This window comes from Muscardinus avellanarius, assembly GCF_963383645.1.
Source record: "Muscardinus avellanarius genome assembly, chromosome: X".
Taxonomy (NCBI): Eukaryota; Metazoa; Chordata; class Mammalia; order Rodentia; family Gliridae; genus Muscardinus; species Muscardinus avellanarius.
This window is the reverse complement of record NC_137792.1, coordinates 130,111,007-130,137,742: the sequence shown is the minus strand read 5'-3', so window position 1 is coordinate 130,137,742 and position 26,736 is coordinate 130,111,007. Positions and strand designations below refer to the sequence as shown.

The window sequence follows — 26,736 nt, the reverse complement described above, 5'->3', positions numbered from 1 at the left end:
AAAGAAGTGATGGCGGCGGTGATACTGGAGAGCATCTTTCTGAAGCGCTCCCAGCAGAAAAAGAAAACATCACCTTTAAACTTCAAGAAGCGCCTCTTTCTTCTGACGGTGCATAAACTTTCCTACTATGAGTATGACTTTGAACGCGGGGTAAGTTTCCCGATTTCAGGGACTTGGCCTTAGACCTTCTCTGGGGAAAAGGTCCATTTCCCTTGGCAGGAGGGAAAGAGGAAGGCAGAATAGCCTTAGGTGCATTCAAACCCAGCAAAATACTTTCCTGTGTGTGTGTGTGTCTGTGTGTGCGCACGCGCGTGCACATTGGAACTGGGGAGTCAACCTCGGGGCACACTACCACTGAGCTACATCTCTAGCCCTTTTTATTTTTTATTTTGAAATAGAGTCTTGCTAAGTTGCTGGGGCTGACTCCAAACCTGGGACATTCCTGTCTCAGCCTCTCAAGTACCACAATTACAGACGCGCACCGCCATGCCTGGCTAGCACAATATTTTCTAGACCGGAACTAGTTACAGCCTTGCTGCGGCAAAAAGTTAAAAGTGCTAAGAAGCCACAGGAGGAGTCTTACCATGGAATCTTGCAATTTTGGGCAAGTAGTTATTAAAAAAATTGTTGAGAATTAAATTCAAGATTTGGAAATTGCTTCATGACTTTTTTTTTTTTGTGGTGGTACTGGGGTTTCTGGAATCCCTTCTACCTCCGGGCTACACTCCCAGACCTATTTTTTATATTTTTATTTGGAAACAGGGTCTCTTAAGCCAGCGAGGCTGGCTTCGAAGCTGCGCGATCCTCCTGTCTCCGCCTCTCAAGGGCGGGGATGACAAGCGTGCGCCACCACGCCCGGCGTTTGCTTCATGACTTCTGATGACAAAAGTGCATGCAATTTTTTACTCTTCCCTAGTATTTGTCCTCTACTTGGTAGTCAAAGAAGGTTACATCATTATTATTATTATTATTATTATTATTATTATTATGCTGTACTAGGGATGGAACCCAAGAGCATACCTCCAAGCTACACTCCCAGCCTTATTTTTTACTCATTTTGAAACAGGGTCTCACTAAGTCGTGGAGGGCCTCACTAAGTAGCTGAGCGAGCCTTGAGCCTGTGATCCTTTTCTCTCGGCCTCCCAAGTACTTGGCGGGATTACAAGCCACCAGGCCCGGCTTAAGTCATTCTGTTTTGGGCGTGTCCACGTGGTGCTGGGGATGGAGCCAGGGGCATTCTACTTCCAAGCTCCACCCCCAGCCCTGTTTTTTATTCTTTCTTTTGAAACAGGGTCTCCCTGAGTTGCCAAGGGCCTCGCCAAGTACTCTGAGGCTGGCCGGGAACTGAGCTCCTCCTGTCTCAGCCTCCCTGATGCTGGGATGACAAGAGCGCGCCCCCACGCCGGCTTAAGTTGTTTTGAAATGATAGATTCTGACGTAGAATGTGGGTGCCACCTCAGCAAGTCGAATGACTCGATAACAAACCTCATCTTCTGCGGCTCATTCACCGTTCACTTCCTCCGTTGTCTCCCTCATTTCTTTCTCAGAGAAGAGGCAGTAAGAAGGGCTCAATAGATGTTGAGAAGATTACCTGCGTAGAGACGGTGGTTCCTGAAAAGAACCCTCCCCCTGAAAGACAGATTCCGGTAAGAGACCAGAGTCACACAGGGGAGCTGCTGGCCTGAAGAGGCTGGGGACTTTTCAGTTCCCTGTGAAGAGCCCGGTGGCTTTATGCAGTGTGGAGCCAAGTCCTGCTGCCATGAAGTCCTCCCCGGATCGGCTAGCCGAGTCTCGGCCTCTTTGCTTCCTATGCAGAGCACCCCCACCTGGAGTCATGTATAGCACCAGCTTAAGTTTGCTTAATTCTTAATTTTTTGGGGGGCAGTACTGGGGTTGGAACCCAGGGGCATTCGACCTCTGAGCTACACCCCCAGCCCTGTTTTTTATTCTGTATTTGGAAACAGGGTCTCACTGAGTTGCTGAGAGCCTCACTCAGTAGCCGAGGCCGGCTTCGAACCCGTGCGATCCTCCGGACTCAGCCTCCCAATCCCTGGGATTACAAGAGTGCGCCACCACGCCCAACTTTGTATTGATTTTTTTTAAATACTATTTCCCCCTATTAAAAGAGCAGTCCGCATGTATTACAGAAACTGGAAAATATCTAAGAACCACAAAAATAAGATAAAAGGATGCCTAATCCCATTATCCAGCTAAAAAGTCTGTTAATGTGTTGGTATATCGAGATTTGGAGATCTTTTTCTCCACCCACCAGCGATGCATGCATATTGATGGGTATATATGTTATATATTTAGATTATGGAATCATACTATACATCTTTTTTGTAACCTACCTTTTCTTTTTCTCCACCTCCATGCTCTTTAATTTAACAATAAATGAGAATCCATTCCCCATGACAATAGATATACTTTAATAGCACACTTTTAAAGACCGCGTGGTGTGCCCTGTCTCGGATGTATTATAATTTGTTTAACTAATCTCCTATTCTTACACATGTAATTTCTTCCCAAGTATTTGACAGTGCAAACCACATTGAGAGGAGCATCCAGGCATACATCTCTGTGTATTTCTCATATTCTTATTTTTATAATCAAAATTTTCTTCTGTTTATGAAATCTGTATACTTTGTTCATTTTTATCTTTTTAAACTATTTTGTTTTCTAAAAGTAGAATTAGAATTCATATACTCCTACAAGCTATCTCTGAGAATATTTCTCTAAGTTCTTTTTTTTTTAATTTTATTTTATTGGTGCACTGTATTCATACATCATAGTGGGATACAAACTTTTGTAGACATACATGCACACATCGCCCAGTCAGCCCCCACCCGATCCCCACCCCATTCTCTCCCCATCCCTCCCTCCCATGCTTGGCTTAGTGGTTGACATCTAGTATTATAGCAATTTATCCAAAATTAAAAATGATAATCTCACATAACAGTTTCATTTGTCTGATACCAAGCTTTTGATGTCTTAAAGATAACATTTCAATATTTCTTTTTGCTTTCTTTCTTACCAGAGAATATTTTTTTCTTTTTTTTAGGTGAAACTATCATATATTTATTTTTCAGAAAAAAATCTATCCTGATATGGAATATGGACTCTAGATACCCAAAACAATCTCGAAGCAAAAACAAAGCTAGAAGATGTATATTTTCTGATTTCAAACCATATAAAGCTACAATAATTGAAACAGTGTAGTACTGTTCTAAAGGCAGATATATAGACCATTGGAGTTAAATACAAGCCTAGAGCTAACTTCTTCCCTATATTGTCAAGTTATTTTTGACAAGGTTTCCACGAAGATTTGGTGGTGGAAATAATAATCTTTTAACTAAATATTGTTGAAAAATAATAATTACATGGAAAAGAATAAAATTGGACCCTTACCTAATCCCACATACAAGTATTAACTCAAACTAGATAAAAGACATAAATATAAATCTTAAGACTATAAACTTTTAGGAGAAAATCTGGGTCATAAAACCTCACAACATTGAAATTGGCAGTGATTTCTTGGATATGATTTCAATGGCACAGGCAACAGAAGAATATACAAACTCCCTAAAAAATAAAAGAAAATATTGTATATCCAAAGACAATGTAAAAAGAGTTAAAAGTTACTGATAGAATTGGATAAAATATTTCCAAATGCTATATCTGAAGGTATATTAATATTCCAACTAGAAATCCTAAAAATTAACAACAATAAAGGCAAACAATACAATTTAGAGATAGGTAAAAGACTAACATAAATAATGAATCTCCACAGATAACCAATCTTAGTTGTCTGTTGGATGGAAACTCTTGTTTCTCTGGTTCTGGTGAGTGTTACCTATTTCTTCTTTGTAGTTAATCTCTTTGAGTATTTTCTCTAGCGCTGGTTTTGAAGACATAAATTCCTTCAGTTTCTGTTTGTCATGGAAGCTTCTTATTTCTCCATCTAATTTGATAGAAAGTTTTGCTGGATAGGAAATTTTTGGCTGGAAGTTGTTTTCTTTCAGAGTTTGGAATATGTTACTCCAAGCCCTTCTGGCTCTCATGACTTGGTTTGGGAAGTCTGGAGTGATTCTAATTGGTTTGCCTCTGAATGTCACTTGGCCCTTTGTTTTTGTTGCCTTTAAGATTCTCTGCTTGGCTTCCACATTGGTCATTTTGACAATTATGTGGCGTGGGGATCCTCTTCTCCGATCCTGTCTAAAGGGAGTTCTATAAGTTTCCTGGATCTGTGTATCAACCTCTTGCTCTATATTTGGAAAATTTTCTGATATTACTTCCTTGAAGAGATTGTTGATCCCTTTGGTATCACTTTCTTTTCCCTCCTCTATTCCAATCATTCTTAGGTTAGCTCTCTTAAGATGGACCCATATTTCTTCAATGTCAGATTCCTCCTGTTGGATATCTTTTTCTAGATTAGAAACTATGCATTCATTTTTGGATTGCTCATCTTCTAAGAGCGAGATTCTGTTCTCCATGTGGTCTAATCGGTTGTTTGTGCTTTGAATTGAGGCCTTTACTTCATTAATTGCATCCTTTATCTCTTTTTGGCTCTCTCTGAGTTCTTTTCGAAGCACCTCTATTATTTCTACAGTTATTTTCCTGATTTGATCTTCTAGAAATCTCTGATTTTCTGTTTTATCGGGTTCTGATGTTGTGGGGTTGTGCACATTCATTACTTCAGTGTTATTCCTCTTTCCCATGATTTCGGAGGTTTGTGCCTTCTCTGGGTTCTTCCCTTGGGTCACTATGGCTTCACTTAAGGTGCTCTGGATCTCGAGTCTGTATTATCTCAGACCCTACTACTCCTTTACTGGGTTGTATCACAGAGTCTCCGACCCAGGGAGTCGATAGAGGCTACTTTAAACTATGGGGGGTGCCAGGTTGCACGCTCTCCTATGGTGTGATATCTCTGCCACCACCACTGCCTCACTGGGTCAAGTCCCAGGAGGCACAATACTGGGATTTCTCCTCTGTGGCCCGCAATTTGACTCACTGTTCTTGAGTACGTAGATGTAGCTGTACTGGACTCGGTGAATTCACTGCTGCTGCCGCCGCCGGTGGCAATATGGCGCCTCTGCCACGCCCTCGGCCATGAGGCTGGCGTATTTTTTCTTCTCTGGTTTTGATTTCCACTCTGAATCCCTGCAGCGTGTGCTGAGCTCAGCCACTGGGAGCTTTAAATGCTGTCTGCGCCGAAAGATCCCGCCTGGCTGTTCCGCATCGGCTCACCTCGGCTTGTTGTAGCCGTCCGGTGAACTCGCCGCTGCCGCCGGCAGTATGGCGCTGCTGCCGCGTCCTCGGGCGTGAGGCCGGTGTATCTCCTCTGTGGCCCTGAGCTCTGTTCTCAGTCCGCTTTCTCTCTGGAGCCTGGTGGTTTTTTTGTTTTTCTGGTGATGGTGTTTTCTGGCTATGAAAGGCGCTCTTTTTGTGGTAATGGAGATTGGTTGTTAGCAGGACTCTTAAGCCCCGCTTTTCTCGGTCGCCATCTTCCCGGAAGTCTCTAAGTTCTTAATAATATTGGATACATTAAATATTAGTTAATTTTTGTGTTACTGGGGATTGAATTCTGGAGCATTCTACCTCCGAGCTACACTCCCAGTCCTATTTTGTTTTTTTATTTTGAAAAAGGGTCTTGCTAAGTTGAAGAGGGCATTGGTAAATTGCCGAGACTGGCCTAGAAGCTGCGATCCTCCTGCCTCAGCCTTCCAAGGACTAGGATTATGGGTGTGCATCACCACACCTGGCGAATATTAGACAGCCAAGAAAAATGGTATTTCATTGCTAGTGTATTTTGCTATTGTTTTTACTCCTAAGGATGTTTGGTTATCTGTCCAATGAATTTATCGATTGATTTTAATACTGGGGATGGAACCCAGGGGCATCCTGCCTCTGAGCTACTCCAGCCCTTTTTTTTTTTTTTTTTGGTGGTACTGGGGGTGGAACCCAGAGGCTTTCTACCTCCGGGCTATACTCCCAGCCCTATTTTATATTTTATTTGGAAACAGGGTCTCACTAAGTTGCTGAGAGCCTCACTAAGTAGCTGAGGCTGGCTTTGAACCTGCGCGATCCTCCTGCCTCAGCCTCCCAAATGCGGGGATGACAAGTGTGCGCCACCACGCCCGGTCTTAACTATGCTGAACTTCTAAACCCAGAACAGAACAATGCGTCAACTAGTAACCAGACCTTTTGTTACAGAGAAGGGGTGAAGAGTCCAGCGAGATGGAGCAGATTTCAATCATCGAACGGTTCCCGTACCCCTTCCAGGTGAGTTACTGGACCGCATCAGTTCTGGAAAGGGCCCTGCAATGCAGCACTGAGGGACGGGGTGCAGGGCAGCGGGAAGGAGACTGGCTCCCAGTGGGCAGGCTTGAAGGGGGCAAGGAAGCTGTGTTCCTATACCAGGTCCATTTTGCTCCCCCCCAGAGTGTCTTTTTGCAGAAGAAAATTTATATGCAAGGTGTCCAAGTGTGGAGGTGAGAGACCCATGTCTCAAATATGTTTCCCAATGGGGTTTAGTGATGCTTTGGGGATAATTTTTTTTTTTTTGCGGGTCTGGAGATGAAACCCAGGGGCATTTGACCTCCGAGCTACATCCCCTGCCCTATTTTTTATTCTTTATTTTGAAACCGGGTCTCACTGAGTTGCAGAGAGCCTCACTAAGTAGCTGAGGCTGGCCGCGAACCGCAATCCTCCGGTCTCAGCCTCCCGAATGCTGGGATGACAAGCGTGCCCACCACGCCCGGTCTGATGCTTTGGGGATAAAGAAGCAGTGTTTACGTCATGGGAGAAGGTGTTTGGTGGTAAGGCATCAGTGACCTGCACATGTGTGGTCGGTCTTCCCGGCTCTTCATGGGGCATGTGCTCAGAAAATGACGAAGTTAAGAGCTGGGCATGGTGGCGCATGTTTGTAATCTCAGCTCTTGGGAGGCTGAGACCTGTGGATCGCTGCTTCATGGAACTTAGTGAGATCCTTTTTCCAAATAAAGCATAAAAAATTAGGGCTGGAGGTATAGCTTAGAGGAAAACTGCCTCTGGGTTCAATCCCTAGTACTAAAAAAAAAAAAAAATTGGCAATGTTTGCATGATCTGAGGGTGGACTTTTCAGACTCCTGACATCATAAGGTCACGGATCAGACACTGGCAGAGCTTATGTGAAGTCTGTGGTGACAGCAGTGGCCTTCAATTCCCTGAAAAGTAAGCGAGGCCACCTACCATGATGACCTCCCCTCAGAGGTGGATGCACAGCACAGCTAAGGGGAACGCGTAACAGAAGAGCGACTTTGCAAGCAAGCAGGGGGCCGAGTCAGAGAAGGCCAAGTAGGAGGCTGCGTGGTATAAATGAGACTGCCGGCGGCGGCGAGGGGCTGGTCAGGACCCAAGTCAGGGTTCTGTCCTTCCATGGCGCCTTATTATATTCTTATATTAAGGAAAGGTCTTATTCTTATGGTTACACTCTTGAGAATGGCTCTCCAGTCCCCGAGAGATGCTCGTGAGTTGCAAAGGACACAGATTCGCAGCTGCAAGCCTTCCTTTGGTAAACGCTCGGCCGATGGTTGCGGTCCGTCCAGCAAGGGCTTGGTTATGACTAGACCAAGAAATGAGACCAGCAGGGGCTGCTAGCGTTTGCTTTTCTATTTGCCCGATGTAACATAGTTTTTTCCCAGCTGTATACCTCTGAAAGAATACACAGCAGCGCAAATTCAATGATGGTGTTTCTCATCCATAACCACTACATTAAGAAAGATGTTCCGCCTGTCGAGTGAGCATTTCACTTCCTCTGGCTCTGCCTGTCTCCTGCTGCCCATGTGGGGTGAAAAGACAAAGAGGGGGGAGAGGAGCATGACCAAGTTCAGTACGCGGAAGGCTCTTTGCTCTTATGCACGAACCTAAATTCCATCTTAGTCAGAAATGGCTGGAGAGATCGATGTATGTGGTAGGTGCCGTGTCAGTCACAAAGGAGACAAGATTCCACCTTCACTTTGGCTTGCTTACATCCTGGGGACTCTGTAGGCCACATGCCATGCCTGTGACGACAGTGGCCTTCAAGTCCCTGAAAAGTAAACTTCACTGTCTCTGTAACCGTGAAAACCAGAAAAGGAAGTAGAAAGCCTCACGAATTTATATTTATGTGCACAGCAAGAATAATAAGCAGAAAGAAATGGCAAAGTATCTTATTCATGTCCCTCGTAGGCTTGCAAAGGAAAGGTGTTTAGGTACAGTTTTCCCTGTCGTCTTTCAGCAAGATGATGTTCGGCTGTGCTAGTGGGTAATGATGAAAGCAGACAATTAAACATTAATTTATATTTTATGTTAATACCCACTGTATGATGTCTGCTAACCATGAGGATTAGAAGCAAATCTTTTATAGCCAGGTGTGGTGGAGCGCGCTTGTAATCCCCGCGCTTGGGAGGCTCAGGAGGATCGCACAGGTTTGAAGCCAGCCTCAGCTACTTAGCGAGGCTCTCAGCAACTTAATGACACCCTGTTTTCAAATAAAATAGAAAATAGGTCGGAGGTGTAGTCCAGAGGTAGAAAGCCCCCGGGTTCCACCCCCAGTGCCACAAAATAAAGAAGCAAAGTTTTGTATTTCATGCATCTCTGTAATCCCTAGGGTGCTATCTTGAACATGATAGGCAGTCAAAAATACTGACTGACTTGATGATAGTGCTTAACGTAGGCTTTGCTGTGTTTGAAGTAAGTTTGCGGTTCTGAATTTTATTTATTTTGGCTAATGTTGGTGAGGAGAGACCATTAGGTCGTGATGGTCATGAGGGAGCCATAAATTAAAATTTTCCCTCATATTAGCCAGGTGTGGTGGCATACAGTGTAATCTCAGTACTTAGGAGACCGAGACAGGAGGAACACAGGTTTAATGACAGCCTCAGCAAACTTAGCAAAACCCGCAGCAACTTAGCAAGATCCTGTTTCAAATAAACATAAAATCATGCTAGGGGTGTAGCTTGGAGGAAGAGTGCCCTGGGTTCAATCCCCACTACTACACAAACAAACCAAAATCGCTTCATACAGTTCAAGTGAATGACTCATATCTGCCAATCGAGACTTGACGTATGCAGACCATCACGTCAGTCCTCTTCTTGTACAAACTCAGAGCTTAATAGTAAGACCATCAATTACCCTTCACTGGAGAAATAAAAACCCTGTTGTCTCTACTAAGGGCTGTACCAGAGGACCTAGGAGTATTCAAAAAGCGAAGAGCTTCTGAGTCCTACATCCCTGGATCTGAACAGTTCGGGAACCCTGAAAGCAGCTCTCCTGAGGCCTGCTCCACGCTGGCGGAAGGCCCTGCCTTGCTTCCCCCCAGGGAATGCACGGAGCCGAGCCCTAAGAGTCACTGCTTCCGGGCCTTTCCTCTTTTCTCTTCCTCTGAACTGTCCGCGTCTGTGTGTCATTGCTCCAGGTTGTATATGATGAAGGGCCTCTCTATGTTTTCTCCCCCACTGAAGAACTGAGAAAGCGTTGGATTCACCAGCTCAAAAACGGTAAGAATTATTTGGAAAGTAAACTGGTTTTCAGAAGAAAAAGGAAAGAGGGGGGATGGGACAGAGATGGCGAGAAAAAGAGAAAAGGGAGGAAAGAAGCAATGAGAGAGGGAAAAAGGAAAATAGAGACGAGGGAGAAATGAGTAGAAGGAGAGAAAAAGAAGGGAGAGGAGCTGGGTGTGGTGGCAGCGATACTCCAGGACTTGGGAGGCGGAGACAGGAGGATAGAGAGAGTATTGAGTTGACTCGCCTACCACACAACTGAAAGACAGCGCAGGACACTAAGAGCTGGAACCCAGTTCCATCACAGTTTTTCTAATGCAATTTTGTAATTATGGGCACCTCCATACTTCTGTTTATAAAAGGGGTGTGTGTGTGTGTGTGTGTGTGTGTGTGTGTGTGTGTGTTTACTGAGGATTGGACCCAGGGGAATTCTACCTCGGAGCTACACTCCCAGCCTTTTTTATTTTGAAACAGGATCTCACTAAGTTTTTGAGACTGGACTTGAAGCTTTCTTCTGCCTTTCTCAGCCTCCCAAGTACTGGGACTACAAGTGTGCACCACCACACCCGGCTAAAAGTCTCATTCTTTACCTCCACTGTTCATGTAGTGAGTTGTTCAGTGATTACACAATATTTAGGGTTCTGAGTATAAAACAAATAGCTCCAAAAAATTAAATAGATGATGTGTGAGTGTTTGAAGCTGCCTCTAGCACTTGGAGGCTGGCTGACTTCTGGCAAGCACGTTGGTGAACTTGTCTGAGCTCAGCTTGTCCTCCTGAATGGCAATAATGATGTTGCCTGCCACACCTACTTCTAGCGTTGTCCTAAAGATCCAGTGAAGCAATGATGTATGCGAAAACCCACAAAGCACCATCTGTACATCTGTGCACCTCTTCGTGTAGATAAGTATTTCCCAAGGAACCAGTCTATGTCCCTTGCTCTGTGAGGGCTTAAGCTTGAACATGGTTTCAGCATTTCCCAAAGACCACACAGTGTTTTAAGATAAATTTGCCTGTAAAGGCAGTGGCACAGGATGTATGCACGTATATTCGTGTTTCTATCTAGCCACATGTCAAGTGACTGGAGATTAACTGGTTGAGTTGACATCAGGAAAGGCTGCTTAGAGACGCCGGAAGGAGCGCAGCCCGATAGCAGCATAGTCGGTCACTGCCTGACAGCCCTTTGTTGGAGCCCGATGTGCAGTGGCTGTCTGTACTAGCCTTCGCCACTCCCTGGATGACTGGTGGAAATTATAATCACTAATTCTTGCAAAGTGAAAGGGAGAGGGAAGGAAGGAGTCATTTATTGAATTCTTCCTGGGTTCAACCTTGAGCGCCAAAATAATAGATAAATAAAACCAACTCGTAACCTTTATTTAACTTACATGTTGGTTGTACGCTTTGTCAAACCTGCCTGAACTGACCACAGGAGCCAAAATGTAGGAGCATTCTACCACATCCTGTGCCTGCTGGGAGATCTAGAGGGAAGTCCTAACACTCTCAGGAGTGGAATGCTAGCAATGCGTGTAGTGAGCTGCCTCGGAGCCATCAAATCCCGCTCTAGTGTTGCTGCGCTTGTCATCCCAGCATTTGAGAGGCTGAGACCTGAGGATCGCGGTTCGCGGACAGCCTCAGCTACTTAGTGCGGCCCTCTGCAACTCAGTGAGACCCTGTTTCAAAATAAAGAATAAAAAATAGGAGTGGGGGTGTGGCTCGGAGGTAGAATGCCCTGAGTTCCATTCCCAATACCAAAAAAAAAAAAAAAAGATAAAAAAAGCAAATGTACACAGATACGGCTTGCCATGTTCCTTAGATCTGTGGTCATTTGGTCCTATATATTTTATACCTCAGTTTTAAAAGTAGGGCCTCAGGTAACTCGAATCCAGCTGCCATATCTTCTCGAGGTCTGTTTCCATGGAAAGGTTGAATTCCTAAGGACTTAGACACAGATTCTCTCCTTCCATTTCTTCGAAAATGGTAGCAAGCACCTCTGTGGTACAGCACCACAGGCATTTAATAAGTCTATGCTTCTTTTCCTGTTTTTTGTGGTACTGGGGATGGAACCCAGGGCTCCCCCAGGCTAAGCACACACTGTGCTAGGGAGCTATACCCGGCACTGTGCTCACCGTCGACTCTTGTTTGGTCAGGCTCAGTGGGGCTGATTTTATCTTCAACTTCAGCAATAAGCGAAGGCCTGACCTCACCAAAGTGAATGGAAGAACAGCATTGGCAAAGCTCCCCGGAGCGCTCCGGGGGCAATCCCTGCAGGCCTTCAATGGGCAGAGTGCGCAGCCAGCTCCGAGGGACTCGAGTTGCTTTTCTCCTGTAGAAGTTTTTTTTGTTTTTGTTCTTTTGTTTTTTTGGGTTTTTTGCGGCACTGGGGATAGAACCCAAGGTCATTCTACCTGTGAAAGACATACCCAGCCCTAATTTTTTATTCTTTTTTTTTTTTTGTGGTACTGGGGTTCCTGGAAGCCCTCCTACCTCCGGGCTACACTCCCAGACCTATTTTCATACTTTTTATTTGGAAACAGGGCCTCTTAAGCCAGCAAGGCTGGCTTCGAACCTGCGTGATCCTCCTGTCTTCACCTCCCAAGCGCGGGGATTACAAGTGTGCGCCACCATGCCCGGCTTTTATTCTTTATTTTTGAAACAGGGTCTCACTGAGTTGCAAGGGGCCTAAGTAGCTGAGGCTGGCCAGAAACTGCGATCTTCTGGTTTCAGCCTCCCGAATGCCGGGATCACAAGCGTGTGCCACCATGCCCAGGTTTTGTTTTTTTTTCTTCTCTTTTTCAAAGTTTACATGGGGTTGGGCTTGGTGGCGTATACCTGTAATTCTAGTTCTTGGGAGCCTAAAACCAGATGATTGCAGGCTTGAGACCAATCTCCGCAATTTAGCCAGCCCCTGTTTCCAAATAAAAAGCAGAAAGGGCTTGGGGTTAGCTCAGAGGTAGATTGCCCCTGGGTTCCATCCCCAACACCACAAGAATAGTGATAATAATAAAAGCCAATGGGTCCATGGGATTCCTAGCCATCAAGGCTGACATGTACAAGTCCTCAAAAGCAGGTGTTCTTCGACCCACCCGGGGCCTCGCCCTAGTCCTTACTCCTGTGGGTTGTTTCCGTTGCCTTTGCTTTATGCAATGCCATGCTCCCTGGATGTCTTTGCTAAGCAACTTTAGGGAAGGTTTGAGACGCTACTAGTATAAAGGGGGATACTAATTCCGCCATCTGCAAAGCACTGCTGGGAGAGTGCTGGCGGGAGGTGTCTGAGCCTGGGCCTGGCTGCTGCGCAGTCTCTGGCCCTGAGCTGGCCTGCTCACTGTCCCTAGGAAGGGGCACGTAGGTTTCTCCTAGAGATAGACTTGTGTTCATTTGCTCTTGTACTCGGTTCTGCTCACTAAGGCATTACTGCCAGAAGATCGCTCAGCAACTGGAAATTGGCTTATTAAGGGAACTTAGCTTTAGGGCGATACCCTATGAAGAACACTTGCCTTACAGAAGGGGGTAATGGCTACCAGGACACGTAGATACTATTTCTGTTATGACTTGTGAAGCCATCAGATACACTTATCACGTTGGCTGGAGGCCCCTCCGTGGCAGGCCCTGAAGATAACTGCGCAGGAAGGGTTTTAGGCCGGCCGCCCCTGCTCTGTTGAGTTGCCGGAGGCTCAAGGGGGCACCGATCCCTCTCAACGCTGCTGCACTCTCCTGCACAGCGCTGGGACCTCTCTCCTCTCCTCCTGCTACAGTAATCCGCTACAACAGCGACCTGGGACAGAAATACCACCCTTGCTTCTGGATTGACGGACAGTACCTCTGCTGCTCTCAGACTGCCAAAAACGCCATGGGCTGCCACATTCTGGAGAACAGGAACGGAAGTAAGAGACGTGCTCAGTACGCTTCCTTCCTCCTCCTTTCTATTCCCAGTGCCGGGGGCCGAAGCTAGGGCCTGGCGCAAGCACTGGAGCACAGGCTGCACCTCAGCCCAGAGCTCCCGACTCGCCTGACAGCCCGCGGCGTGGCCCAGTGCACACGCCGGCCTGGGGAGGTGGGGGCCTGGGGACAGCACACGGCGGCCTGGGGGGCGAGCCTGGGGACTGCAGCCCAGCTGGTGATGTGCTCTTGGAACCGCATGGCCTGGCCCCACACGCCTTTCTAATGTGCCTGAAGGTACCGTGTACCACAGCAAAGTCCCTGGTGACACCGGCCCTGCTCCTCCTCCCGAAATGCATTCCATATCACCGCTGCATTCTCGTTTGGCAGGCTTGAAACCCGGCAGTTCTCACCGGAAGACCAAAAAGCCTCTTCCCCCCACGCCGGAGGAGGACCAGGTATGGAGAGAAACGGCATAGTGCACTCCGCTCAAGCAGAGACTTAGAGTCTGAGAATCCCCGGGCCTTGGAAGTGTTCATTTGTGTTCTCCTGAAGACCTCCTCTCCTCCAACGAAACAATACTTAATCCAATCATCTGTTTGAACATTTTGTTTTCTTTTTACTTGTTATTTTTACTTTTCTTTTAGCTGTTTTGCTTTTTCATATTTTCTCACATGCTAACAATAATTTTTTTTTTCTGTACCGAAAAAATTTTTTTTTTGCTGTACCGAGGATGGAGCCCAGGAGCATTCTACTTCCTAGCTACACCCCCAGCCCTATTTTATAATCTTTATTTTGAAACGGGAGCTCACTGAATTACAAAAGGCCTCACTAAGTAGTAGCTGAGCCTGTCCTCAAACTGTGACCCTTCTGTCTCAGCCTCCCAAATGATAGGATTACAAGCTGCGCCACCACATCCAGGGATAACAAGAATTTTAACAGTAGCACCATATCTTTTTTTTTTTTTTTTTTTTTTTTTTTGCGGGTCTGGGGATGGAACCCAGGGTCATTCTACCTCCAAGCTACACCCCCTGCCCAATTTTTATATTCTTTATTTTGAAACAAAGTCTCAGTAAGTTGCGGAGAACCTCACTAAGTAGCTGAGGCTGTCTGCGAACAGATCCTCTGGTCTCAGCCTCCCGAGTGCTGGGATTCAAGCGTGCGCCACATGCCCGGCTTGCAACTATATCTTTTTAAATATACTTTTATGGATGCATTGTGATAATAAATCATAGTGCACACTTGGTGTGTTTGCCCCTCCCCTTACGTCAGTGACGTCGTGTTGAGGCCTTCATGCGTGGACACGGCGTTACTGAGCTGTTCGTTCACCAAGCCCGCCCTCCCCCAGCCATTCCGCTGCCCTGCCCTCCCCCTCATCCATCTCCAGCCCCCCCTCTTTCCTATTTTCCTACTAGCTTCCTCATATGAGAGAAAGCATATGACCCTTCACTTTCTGAGCACGTCTCAGTATGATATTCTGTGGTTCCATTCACTTACAATGGCAAACATCAAGAATATAACTATATACATATTTATACATATATGCATATATATACATATATACATATATGTATATATGTACTGGTGGCACTGGGGTTTCTGGAAGCCCTTCGACCTCCGGGCTACACTCCCAGACCTAATTTTTATATTTTTATTTAGAAACAGGGTCTCTTAAGCCAGCGAGGCTGGCTTCGAAGCTGCGCGATCCTCCTGTCTCCACCTCCGAAGCGCGGGGATGACAAGCGTGTGCCACCACGCCGGCTACAAACTATATTTTTTATTCTTTATTTTGAACAGGGTCTCTCTAACTTGCAGAGGGCCTCGCTATCAAACATTTTTAATGAAAAGTATTTTCATACATAGAGTACACTTGAAAGAATTTAGCACTGAGCACCCTGGATTGAACTCCTAAATCCTTACTATAGGCTGAAGCTTCACTTTTGCTTCCTTTTGAGGTCTAGGACACCTTTTCTCACATAAGGTGAGGTTCTGCGCGCCTTACTGCGTTCATGTACCAGTTCAGTGCAAAGCAGATTTCCTGTCCGTGGCTGTACACTGTTCTGGCCTGGACGCTTTGCAAATACTGACGCCTCGGTCCCTGTCCCACACATCTGACATAGCTGGTCCTTGGGGAGCTGCCTGGGCGCAGGGACTGTTGAGCTCTCCCTGTGCGTGCCCCAGGTTGAGAGTCCCTGCATGGCTGCTTCAGAATGGGCGGTGAGCGGAGGCTGCGGAGAGCTCTGGTTCTGCCTGTTTGGGGTTAGAATGGTGTCACTAGAAACCCCGGGAGTTGGGAGAGAAGCGGAGCATGCTTGCTAACTAGCAGACTCCCTTAATGCTCCTCCTAACTACGCAGATCTTGAAAAAGCCACTGCCCCCTGAGCCGGCAGCAGCAGCAGTCCCCACAAGCGAGCTGAAAAAGGTCGTGGCCCTCTATGATTACACGCCGATGAACGCCAATGACCTGGAGCTGCGCAAGGGCGAGGAGTACTTTATCCTGGAGGAGAGCAACCTCCCTTGGTGGCGAGCGCGAGATAGAAATGGGTGAGTCCGCGCCAGCCCGCTGAGCCTGCCCACTCTGCACGCGTGCCGCGCGCTGCAGCGGAACCCGGGTCTGAGGGCTGCAGCAGCACCTGTGCCCCGCCACGCACAGGTGCCAGCGTGCAGCAGTGCCACCCTCCCCGGCCCTGCAGCAGCGCCACCCTCCCTGGCTGTGCAGCGTGCCTGCATTGGAGACTGCCTGAGGCCAGGGGCGCGGCCTGTGACTGTCTCCCTGGGGATGGGGAGGTGCCGATGATGTACCCCCTTGTCTCCTGGACAGGCAGGAAGGCTACATCCCCAGCAACTACGTCACCGAAGCCGAAGACTCCATAGAAGTGTATGAGTGAGTACGCCCAGCTCCCAGCGCCATCTTCCGAGGAGCAGAGTAGACATTCCTTTGATTCTTTTACCACACTTTCTTCCACGACTCAGATGCCAATGAGCGCCAGCTGGCTCACAGGATGCCAGCAGCCCAGGTTCATGCCTGTGTCGTATTACGACCCCAATGCCCTCTTCTTACGAGTGCGGGAGAGGTTCCCATGCTCCCCAGTGCGGAAGAGCCACGCGCAAAGGAGAGCTACAAACCTGAAGTATAAAAATGCCAAGCTTGAGCCGGGCGTGGTGGCGCACACTGGTAATCCCAGTACTTGGGAGGCTGAGGCAGGAGGATCACAGGTTCGCAGACAGCCTCAGCTACTTAGTGAGCCCCCTCCCTCGCAACTTGGTGAGATCCTGTTTCAAAACAAAGAATACAAAAATAGGGCTGGGGGTGGAGCTCAGAAGTAGAATGCCCCTAGGTTCCATCCCCAGTACCAAAAATAACAAGTAAATAAATAGAAAAGTTCCAAGCTTGGACCAATGTCTTTTTCTCCCTCTACTCTCCACCCCCATGAATCTTCAGCACCAGTCTGGGCTTTGGGAAAGTATACAGGGTGCTGTGTGTTTAGTAGGTCCTGGATAAGTAGGGTTTGGATGGACTGACTCGCATGAGTGGGTGAGCCCCAGAGGTGCTCTAGCCTGAGTCAGTCCCTTAGGTGCCAGTCAAGCACTGTCCCTTCACAGGTGGTACTCCAAACACATGACTCGGAGTCAAGCTGAGCAACTACTCAAGCAAGAGGTGAGCGCAGGCCACGGCGAGTGCCATCCTCTGTCCATGGGGAGCCAAGATCCCGAATCCAGGACTTGCTGCACCCATCACCTTTAGACAGATGGTGCCGAGGCTGCTTTTGTGCAGGAGTCCCAATGACACCTTGCAAGGAGCTAGTTGGGCCTGGTGGCACACGCCTGTCATCTCAGTACTTGGGCAGCTGAGACAGGAGGACCGCAAGTTCAAGGCCAGCCTCGGCAACTTAGTGAGGCCCTGTTTGCAAATAAAAATAAAAAGGGCTGGGGTGTAGCTTGGAGGTAGAAGGCCCGGGGCTCAATTCCCACTGCTACAAAATTAAAAATAGAAACCCAGAGGCTGCAGCTCAAGCCTAGAACGTGGCAGTTACAGTGAGGGCTCCGCGTGCTCTGGGTTTGGGCAGGCGCCTGCAGGCCTCAGCAGTCCTTCCTCCTACAGTCAGTTTCTGTTGCATTGTTTCAGGGGAAAGAAGGAGGCTTCATTGTCAGAGACTCCAGCAAAGCTGGAAAGTATACTGTGTCTGTGTTTGCTAAGTCCACGGGGTGAGTGCTACTGTCCCAAGGCCCTTGGTGGGTGCCCACCCACGGCTTCTCTGCTCCCTGTCCCCCAGAACATACCTCATTTCACTCTGGTCCCAAGTAACCCAGAGCTCACTTCTCTAGGGAGCCTCACGGGGTGGTTCGCCACTATGTCGTGTGTTCTACACCTCAGAGCCAGTATTACCTGGCCGAGAAGCACCTTTTCAGCACCATCCCAGAGCTCATTAACTACCATCAGCATAACTCTGCAGGTGAGTACCAGGGGCAACTGAGAAGGGGCTGAAAAACCCCAGAAGAGCCAGCTGTGGTGGCACATGCTTATAATCCCAGTACCTGGGAGATGGAGGCAGGAGGATCACAGGTGAGAGGCCAGCCTCAGCAACCGAGCAAAACTCTTAGCAACTAGGCCAGGCTCTGTTTTCAAATAGAAATAAAGGATAATCCTGGGGTATAGCTCAGAAGTAGAATGCCCTTGGGTTCCATCCCCAGTACCAGGGAAAGAAAAGCTGGGTGTGGTGGCTCACACTTCTAATCCCAGTACTTGGAAGGCTGAGACAGGAGGATAGCAGGTTCACAGCCAGCCTCAGCAACTTGTGAGGCCCTTTGCAAGTTAGTACCCACTCCTCTGCTGAGCCAACAGCATGACCTCTGTCTCTGTTCCAGGACTCATCTCTAGGCTGAAGTATCCCGTGTCTCAGAAGCACAAGAACGCACCTTCCACTGCCGGCCTGGGCTACGGTAACTGCTCATTTCTCCAGGGCAGGGTACAATGGCCATTTGCTAGGACCGCCTTGCAGATCTGTCCCCAGGGGTTGTGCACAGCCAAAGAAAAGTGATTTGATGATTTTCTCCCTCTAGTGGCTCCTACTGGGACTGCAAAACCTGGATTCATAGAGATTGGTCCTTTGGGTTTTTTTGTTATTCAGTTTTATTTGTGCCTGGTGTGGTGGCTTGTAATTTCAGCATTTGGGAGGCTGAGACAGGAGGATCATGGTGTGTGGCCAGTCTCCGCTACTTAATGAGGCCCTTTGCAACCCAGTGATACCCTGTTTCAAAATATAAAGAATGAAAAAATAGGGCTGGGGATGTAGCTCGGAAATAGAATGCCCCTGGGTTCGATCCCCAGTTGCAAAAAAAATTTTTTTATTTGTGAGCCAGTAGTGGTGTGGGCTTGTAATCCCCATATTTGGGAGACCGAGACAAGAGGATTTTGGGTTCACGGCCAGCCTCAGTAACTTAGTGAGGCCCTCTGCAACTTAGCAAGACCCTGTTTCAAAATAAAAAATAAAACAAAAGGCCTGGGGGTATAGCTCAAAGGTAGAGCACCTCTAGGTCCAATGCCCAATACCACAGCTTGCAGCCAAAATTCCCAGGCTGGTTTAAACAGCAGCCTCTGCCCTGAGATTCAGCTGAGGACCGAAGGAGAGGTACTCCCGAGCATTGTCACTGCTTTTCCTCTTTGGAGCCTAGTGGGGACTCTTATCTATTGTAGGAACTATAGAGACCCGCCCTCCAGATAATCACACCACACTTTGTTGTTAGGATCGTGGGAAATAGACCCAAAGGACCTGACCTTCTTGAAGGAGCTTGGGACGGGGCAGTTTGGGGTGGTGAAGTACGGGAAGTGGAGAGGCCAGTATGACGTGGCCATCAAGATGATCCGGGAAGGCTCGATGTCTGAGGACGAGTTCATCGAAGAAGCCAAAGTAATGATGTGAGTTACCACCCACGCTCAGCTTTCACAGATTTGCTAGTAGAGAATTGCCAGGCCGAGCCACAGTGGGCTCATGTGGCCTACTGAGAGAAACATGGGGTCAGGGCCTGAGGTCAACCCTTGATTGCTGGAAATCCTAACTTCTAAGAAGCTCGTTTCTGGGCCTGAGAGCCTGCCTGAGAATCGTGTTCATACCTCTGAATGGTGTGTACCATCTCAGTAACATTTGGGGTAGATGTCGAAAATGAAACTCTCAAATGGACGGCTAAAAGCCGGGCGTGGTGGCGCACTCTTGTAATCCCAGCATTCGGGAGGCTGAGACAGGAGGATCATGGTTCAAGGCCAGCTTCAGCTACTAAGTGAGGCCCTCTGCAACTCAGTGAGACCCTGCTTCAAAATAAAGAATAAAAAGTAGGGCTGGGGGTGTTGCTCGGCGCTACAATGCCCCTGGGCTCCATCCCCAGACCTTGCTGTGTGTGCAGCCCTGACTTTCCCTGTCAACTCAGTGGCCCCCAAACTCCTCTTCACCACAGAGTAAGCACCCGAGGGGCTGGAGGTGCAAAGGCAACTTGCTGTTCAGTCCTCACGACACGCCCCTAGGCCAGTTCCTCCCCAGCCCCTCCCCCCTCGCCTGTCCCGTAGGAACCTCTCCCATGAGAAGCTGGTGCAGCTGTACGGCGTCTGCACCAAGCAGCGCCCCATCTTCATCATCACCGAGTACATGGCCAACGGCTGCCTCCTGAACTACCTGAGGGAGTCGCGCCACCTCCAGACTCAGCAGCTGCTGGAGATGTGCAGGGATGTCTGCGAAGCCATGGAATACCTGGAGTCCAAGCAGTTCCTTCACCGAGACCTGGTGGGACCTCAGGGGGATGGGGCTGGAGCGGGGGGGGGGGGGGGCTTGAAGACGGTTGCTGCTGGCAGCATTTCATTTGTCTAGAAAACACTGAAAATCCGGTGTGCCTCTGCCCCGGTGTGAGCCAATCAGGTGTCTCCCACCTCAGGTTCGGAGTGAAGCAACAACGGGGGCCTGCAGCGGCCAGTCTGTGGTTGCCGGTGGAACTGCTCCCGGCCCAGACCCATCATTTGGTTACATTGGAGTCACAAATTTAGGGCCTGTGGGGACACTTGGCCCATACGGGCTTTCTAAAAAGAATATTTTAGAACTTCAGCATGGATAAGAGCTGGATGTGGCGGTGCATGTTTATAATCCCAGCATTCAGGAGGATGAGACAGGAGGATCGCGGTTCGAGGCCAGCCTCAGCTACTTAGTGAGGCCCTTCGCAACTCAGTGAGATCGTTTCAAAATAAAGAATAAAAAATAAGGCTGGGGGTGTAGCTCAGAGGTAGAATGCCCCTGGGTTCCATCCTCAGTACTGTAAAAAAAAAAAAAAATAGAAGTTCAGCATGGTGTTGTAGATCTATAATTCCAGTACTTGTGAGGCTGAGACTGGAGGACCCCAGGTGTGAGACCAGCCTCGGCAATTTAGTGAGACCTTTAGTAACTTAGCAAACCCTGTCTTAAAATAAAACATAAAGCGGCTGGGTATGATGGTGCGCACCTGTCATCCCAGTGCTTGAGAGGCTGGACAGGAGGATGAGAGTTGGAGCCCTAGTAGGCAGGTGGGGCGTCTCGTGAAGGAGGAGGGGACAAGGACTCACTGGTGTCTGTTGTCACACTCCAGGCGACTCGAAACTGTTTGGTGAACGACCAAGGAGTTGTAAAAGTCTCTGACTTTGGCCTGTCCAGGTGAGTGTGCCTTTTCATCTTTTCTTTACAAAGTAAAAATTGCACAGCACAAACATGACGAGATTCTGTGATAGTCATAGGGATAGTTATGTGATAGTTAATCTCCTCTTCTTTTTCTGTTCTTATTCCGGTGTTTTCTAACTTTGTGGGGAGGTAGGCACTAGAGATTGAACCTAAGAACAGTCTACTTCTGAGCAACACCTGCAGCCCCTTTTTATTTTTCATTTTGAAACAGGGTCTCACTAAGTTGCAGCCGCTGGCGTTGAACCTGTGATCCTCTCGTCTCAGCCTTGGAAGGACTGGGATTACAGATCTACCCCATGACGCCCAGCGCCACCGTCTGTCTAGTACTTTTCTTCTGAACCGTCTAGTTCACTCGTCTCTTCCTTCTGATCTATTCTATCCTGCTCCTCTCCGTTCCCCTTTTACCACACTCCCATCTTTTAAAATCCTCCTTTTCCTCCTGTTGACTTTCCTCTGTTTCTCCTTTTTGAATCTTCACCGGCAACTGCAGAACAGAAGGAAGGGAAGGAGAAGTGAGAAATGAAAGGGGGCCAGAGGAGAGCCAAGGAGCCCTTGCTAGACCTATTAGATCTCCTCTCACGCCAGCCTTCCTGCAGTCATATCGTGGATCAGAAATGAAAACGGGGCGGGGCAGGATGGCACACGGCTGTAATCCCAGTACTCAGGAGGCTGAGACGGGACAATCTCAGGTTCCAGGCCAGCCTCAGCGATTTAGTGAGCCCCTCAGCAACTTGGTGAGCCCCCGTTTCAATATTAAAAATAAAAAGAGCTGGGTGGCATATATTGAAGAAACAATGCCCCTGGATTCAATCCGTAGTCCAACCTCAAAAAAACATCAGAACTGAAAATGGAGCCAGGCTCAGTGTCATGTGCCTATAATCCCAGGACTTGAGAGTCAGAGGCATATGAATTGCGTTTTGGAGGCCAGCATGTTGGAACTTAGCAAGACACTGTTTAAAAATTTAAAAAGTAACATAGGGCTGGAGGTATAGCTCAGAGAAGGAAAGTCCCTGGGCTCCATTCCCAGTACCACAAGGTAAAACGAAGGAAAACGGGATCTCTGTTAAGAGTAACATTTGTCAGAGACGTTAGCTGCCCACAGAGGTTTGGAAAAGCCATCAGTGCGTCTTTGTGGTTGTGCCAAGGAGACTTGGCGTAACAGCAAGCTCGCCAAATTGTAAAGTCTCGTGCCTTGCGTCCCTTGCAGGTACGTCCTGGATGACGAATACACCAGCTCAGTGGGCTCCAAATTCCCAGTCCGGTGGTCTCCACCCGAAGTTCTCATGTACAGCAAGTTCAGCAGCAAGTCTGACATTTGGGCTTTTGGTAAGTGGATAAGGTTCTGCAGATCTAGCCGGTGTGGTGGCGCATGCTTGTAATCCCAGTACTTGGTAGGCTAAGACAGGAGGATTGCAGGTTCCAAGCCAGCCTCTGCGATGTAGCAAGGCTCAATGGAGTGGGACCCTGTTTCCAAATAAATAAAACGGGGTTAGGGGCATAGGTTGAAGGTAGAATGCCTCTAGGTTCAATCTCTAGTACCAAAAAAAAAAAAAAAGAAAGAAAAAAAAAAAAAAAGAATCCTGCAGATCATAGGCATAGGAATGCACCGGGAATATGTGTCCTGAACCTCAGGGGTTTCTGAGGACAGTACCAGCCATTGGACACCGTCCCTACTGTCTCACAACTTACCAAATAGTGAGGAAAACAAGTCATTCGGCACTGGACAGCGTCTGAATACTGATTATGTTCTAGGCACGCAGCCAGAGCCTATAACTGCAGACACAAAACCATGCTGTCTCTCTTCTGGAGTAGCCAGTGTGCTCGTGAAACTGAGCTGTCCAGTGGAGTTGGGCCTGAGCCGAGTTCCAGTCAAAATGCCCAACGCACAGGGAGAGGGACCAGCTTCTGGGTTTTTTTGTTTGTTTGTTTGTTTTTTGTGGTTCTGGGGATGGAACCCAGGGACATTCTACTGCCGAGCTACATCCCAGCCCTATATTTTATTCCTTATTTTGAAGCAGGGTCTCACTGAGTTGCAGAGGGCCTCACTAAGTAGCTGAGGCTGGCCACGAACCACGATCCTCCTGTCTCAGAGTCCCCAATGCTGGGATTACAAGCGTGCGCAACCACGCCAGGCTGGGACTAGCTGCTTTGAGGTTGATTTAGGAAGACAGGAACCCTGACTGACCCCCCCCCCCAAGACTGCAGAGCGGCTTAACGCAATTTTTCTTTTCCTAGGGGTTTTAATGTGGGAGATTTACTCCCTGGGGAAGATGCCATATGAGAGGTTTACGAACAGTGAGACGGCTGAACACATCGCCCGAGGCCTGCGTCTCTACAGGCCTCACCTGGCTTCAGAGAGGGTATACACCATCATGTACAGCTGCTGGCACGAGGTCAGTATCCCATGCACCTCTCCTAATATTCCCTTGCGCCTTCTTTCTCCTGTAGCCAGCCCATTCCCACCCTCTCCACAGCTGCTGACCAGCTGAGCACACAGTTCCTGACTCAGGCCTGCACCTGATCCTCTGATAGCCCCAGGCTTTCCCAGGCTCATCCCAGTTCTTGCCTCAGGATCCAGGGCAGGCACATCAGTTTTAGGGAGAGGCGGAGTCGTGGGGTCATGTCACCTGGTATAAACAGCCAGCCAAAGGTACTCAGCCTAAATGAGAATTTTTTAACTCTATGAGCTGGGCGTGGTGGCGCACGCTTGTAATCCCAGCACTTGGGAGGCTGAGACTGGAGGATCGTGGTTCACGGACAGCCTCAGCTACTTAGTGAGGCCCTCTGCAACTCAGTGAGACCCGGTTTCAAAATAAAGAATAAAACATAGGGCAGGGGATATAGTTCAGAGGTAGAATGCCCCTGGGTTTAATCTATGGTGCTGCAAAAGAAAAAATTAACCCTACAGTTTGGGAGGGACCTAGAATCGGCAATTTTGTTCATTTATTTGTTCTAGTTTATTTGCCTTTAGTTACGGAGACTGAGCCCAGGGTTGCTTCACCACTGCACTATATCCCAAGCCCGCCCTCCCTCTCTCCCTCCCTCTCTCCCTCTCTCTCTTTCTCTCCCCCCCCCCTTTCATTTTTGGGACAGATCTCACGCAGGTGCTGAGGCTGGCCTCAAACCTGCCAGACCTCCTGCCTCCTCTTTTGGAGCTGCTGGGATTCCAGGCATCCAGTCGTATGCCTGCTGGTTCTGCCTTTGACCTGCTGCCTTGTGAGGCTTGAGGGCAGACATGGTAGTGTGGAAAGAAGGAGGCCGTGGCCTCTTTCATCCCACCTTGGGGCCTCCGTGGGGTACTTTCTCCACCTTGCAGGAGGTTTTGGTCACCTTAACCTGGCACCCTCGACCTTTAGCAGGCTAGGAATGCGCAGCCCATAGCGCTGCACCAATAGGAACAGACAGAGCTAGGCAGTGTCCAGCAAGCTCCTGTGACTCGGGCCCTCCTCGCAAGGTGGAGAGTGGGTATGTGGGTCAGAGCACGGCTCCTTTCCCTTGAATGAAGGACAGAGGTGACGAGGAAAGTGTGGAGACACTTCCCTCCTCTCTCCTGGGTGATGCAGCATCAGGGCCAATTGGCAGCGCTCCCTCCTCTCCAGGAAATCCTCACTGCTCTTACAAACTGTACAGGAAGGTACTTTGTCTACGGCCTATTTAAAGGAGTGCTCACAAAACAGGATGCACAGCAGAATCCCCTGGGGACTCATAAGAAGAAAGGTCCATAGGCCTCTTCCTCAGAAATTCTGATGAGGCGTGTCCAAAATGGAATCCTGAAGCTGGGTGTGGGGGCGCACGCTTGTAATCCCAGCATTCGGGAGGCCGAGACCGGAGGATGGCGGTTCGCAGCCAGCCTCAGCTACTTAGTGAGGCCCTGTGCAGCTCAGTGAGACCCGGTTTCAAAATAAAAACTAGGGCAGGGGGTGTAGTTCAGAGGTCAAATGCCCTTGGGTTCCATCCCCAGACCCACCAAAAAAAAAAAAAAAAAAAAAAAAAAAGGAATCCTGAAAGCTTTTTAAACTTCCAAGGAAATTGTAGTCCTCAGCTAGCTTTGAGAAGCATCGATTCAAGGAACAAGACATTGAGGACCTTTTGGTTGGGACGGATTGAGACCATTCTGGCTCGAATATTCACTGAATCAGAGGGTTACATCCCAAAGAGCTTAGTCTGGAAGCTGGACCCACCGAAAGTCCCAGGTGCTCGGGGTCCCTGCCCAGAGGTGATCCAGAAGCTTCAGAATAGTAAGGCCTTTGTTCACATTGGCTCTGGGACGAGGAAACAGGGTGTGAAAGCAAACGTCACGCTCCTGAGCTCTCTATTCTGCCAGCGTCTGGTAGCATGTGCACTCCAAGCCCCCAAAGAAGAACGCATTGTGTATAATTATGTACCGAACTTGCCCTGGGTTTTAATCAAGGTCGGTTTAATTTGTGAAACGTTCCTCTCACTCGCAATCCATCAAGCTGCCCAAGATGAAGTGTGCCCAAGGGCTTCATGGATGGCTGCTCTTTCTTTGATTTTCTGATTTTGCTTTGTTTGGCATTCTAAGGAGTAGGCTGCTGGGAACATAGTATATACTTAGGAAACAGTTGCTGATCACTATGCTTCCCCTGGCAGTCTAGCCACTGTAACACTGTCTTTGATCTTTGGTCCTAGAAAGCAGACGAACGGCCCACTTTCAAAACTCTCCTGAGCAACATTCTAGACGTCTTGGACGAAGAGTCCTAATCCGGCCGCCACGCTTCTTAGTTCGACTCCTTCACAAGCCCAGTTATCACTTTCTCTGAAGAAACCCCGGGCTCCCCCCTCTGGAGGCTCCTTGCTCTCCTGAACACACATCTGGGAAATGTAACATCGTTTCCATGCCGTGGCCAAAGCATTGGGCGCCTGGTATTACTCCCCAAACAGGAAGCTTCTCAAGACCATTAAGACTGAGTTTGGGATGGAAATCTGGGGGCGGGAGGATGTAAATAACCTGTTGAGAGGCCTCACAGCTCTTTGGGTAGGCTTTAGAATTTGAGGCGGGTCAGTATTTGGCAAGAATGAAACGGTGTCCTAAAGGTGGAAGGGGCTATTTTGATAAAATAAAATGGAAAGAGTGAGGGTCTCTTTCATCTACATCCCACAGCATCCCCAGAGCGCCCTATCTCTGTACTGGGAAAACTTGGTCATTTGCTTAAATCTTAAAGTTGGGGACAACTGCCAGAGCCTCCTCCCCAGTCAAGATTGTGCACCAGTTTTGATCCTCAAGAAAAGACAGTCAAAGCCGGAGTGCGCCGGCCTCACCTGTTACACTTCCCAGCTCCCCTCCTCCTCCTTTGCCCCAGTTAATCCACAGTAAGAACGGATAGGCAATTCGAACCTTAAGAATACGGGAATAGAGCCGGCGTGGTGGCGCACGCCTGTAACGCCAGCCTTTGAGAGGCTGAGACGGGAGGATCGCGGTTCGCGGCCAGCCTCAGCTACTTAGTGAGGCCCAGTGCAACTCAAGTGAGACCCTGTCTCAAAGTAAAGAATAAAAAATAGGAGTAGGGTGTAGCTTGGCGGTAGAATGCCCCCGGGTTCCATCACCAGAGCCGCAACAAACAAACGAACAACAGCAAACCAGAAGTAGAAGCCCTGAAGTCGCTCGTAGACACATCTTAAAACTACCAGA

At 48.4% G+C, this 26,736-nt stretch overlaps 1 protein-coding gene across 2 annotated transcripts; it reads left to right on the top strand.

Annotated features, from left to right (window-relative positions):
* BTK (Bruton tyrosine kinase) lies at positions 1-25,808 on the top strand (the record flags this gene model as incomplete). Of its 2 annotated transcripts, XM_080719519.1 has the most annotated exons (18): positions 1-150; positions 1,548-1,646; positions 6,214-6,282; positions 9,437-9,518; positions 13,272-13,400; positions 13,786-13,853; positions 15,752-15,939; positions 16,217-16,279; positions 16,999-17,053; positions 17,522-17,601; positions 17,722-17,849; positions 18,262-18,336; positions 19,141-19,312; positions 19,955-20,168; positions 20,998-21,062; positions 22,294-22,412; positions 23,322-23,479; positions 25,737-25,808. In XM_080719519.1, 18 exons carry the CDS (start codon positions 10-12, stop codon positions 25,806-25,808), a joined length of 1,977 nt encoding a protein of 658 aa, XP_080575645.1. The 2 variants fall into 2 exon arrangements, with proteins under 2 accessions (XP_080575645.1, XP_080575644.1); XM_080719518.1 differs by lacking the exons at positions 18,262-18,336; positions 19,141-19,312; positions 19,955-20,168 and having other exon boundaries at positions 10-150; positions 17,722-17,785.
* Between the last annotated feature and the right edge of the window lie 928 nt (positions 25,809-26,736).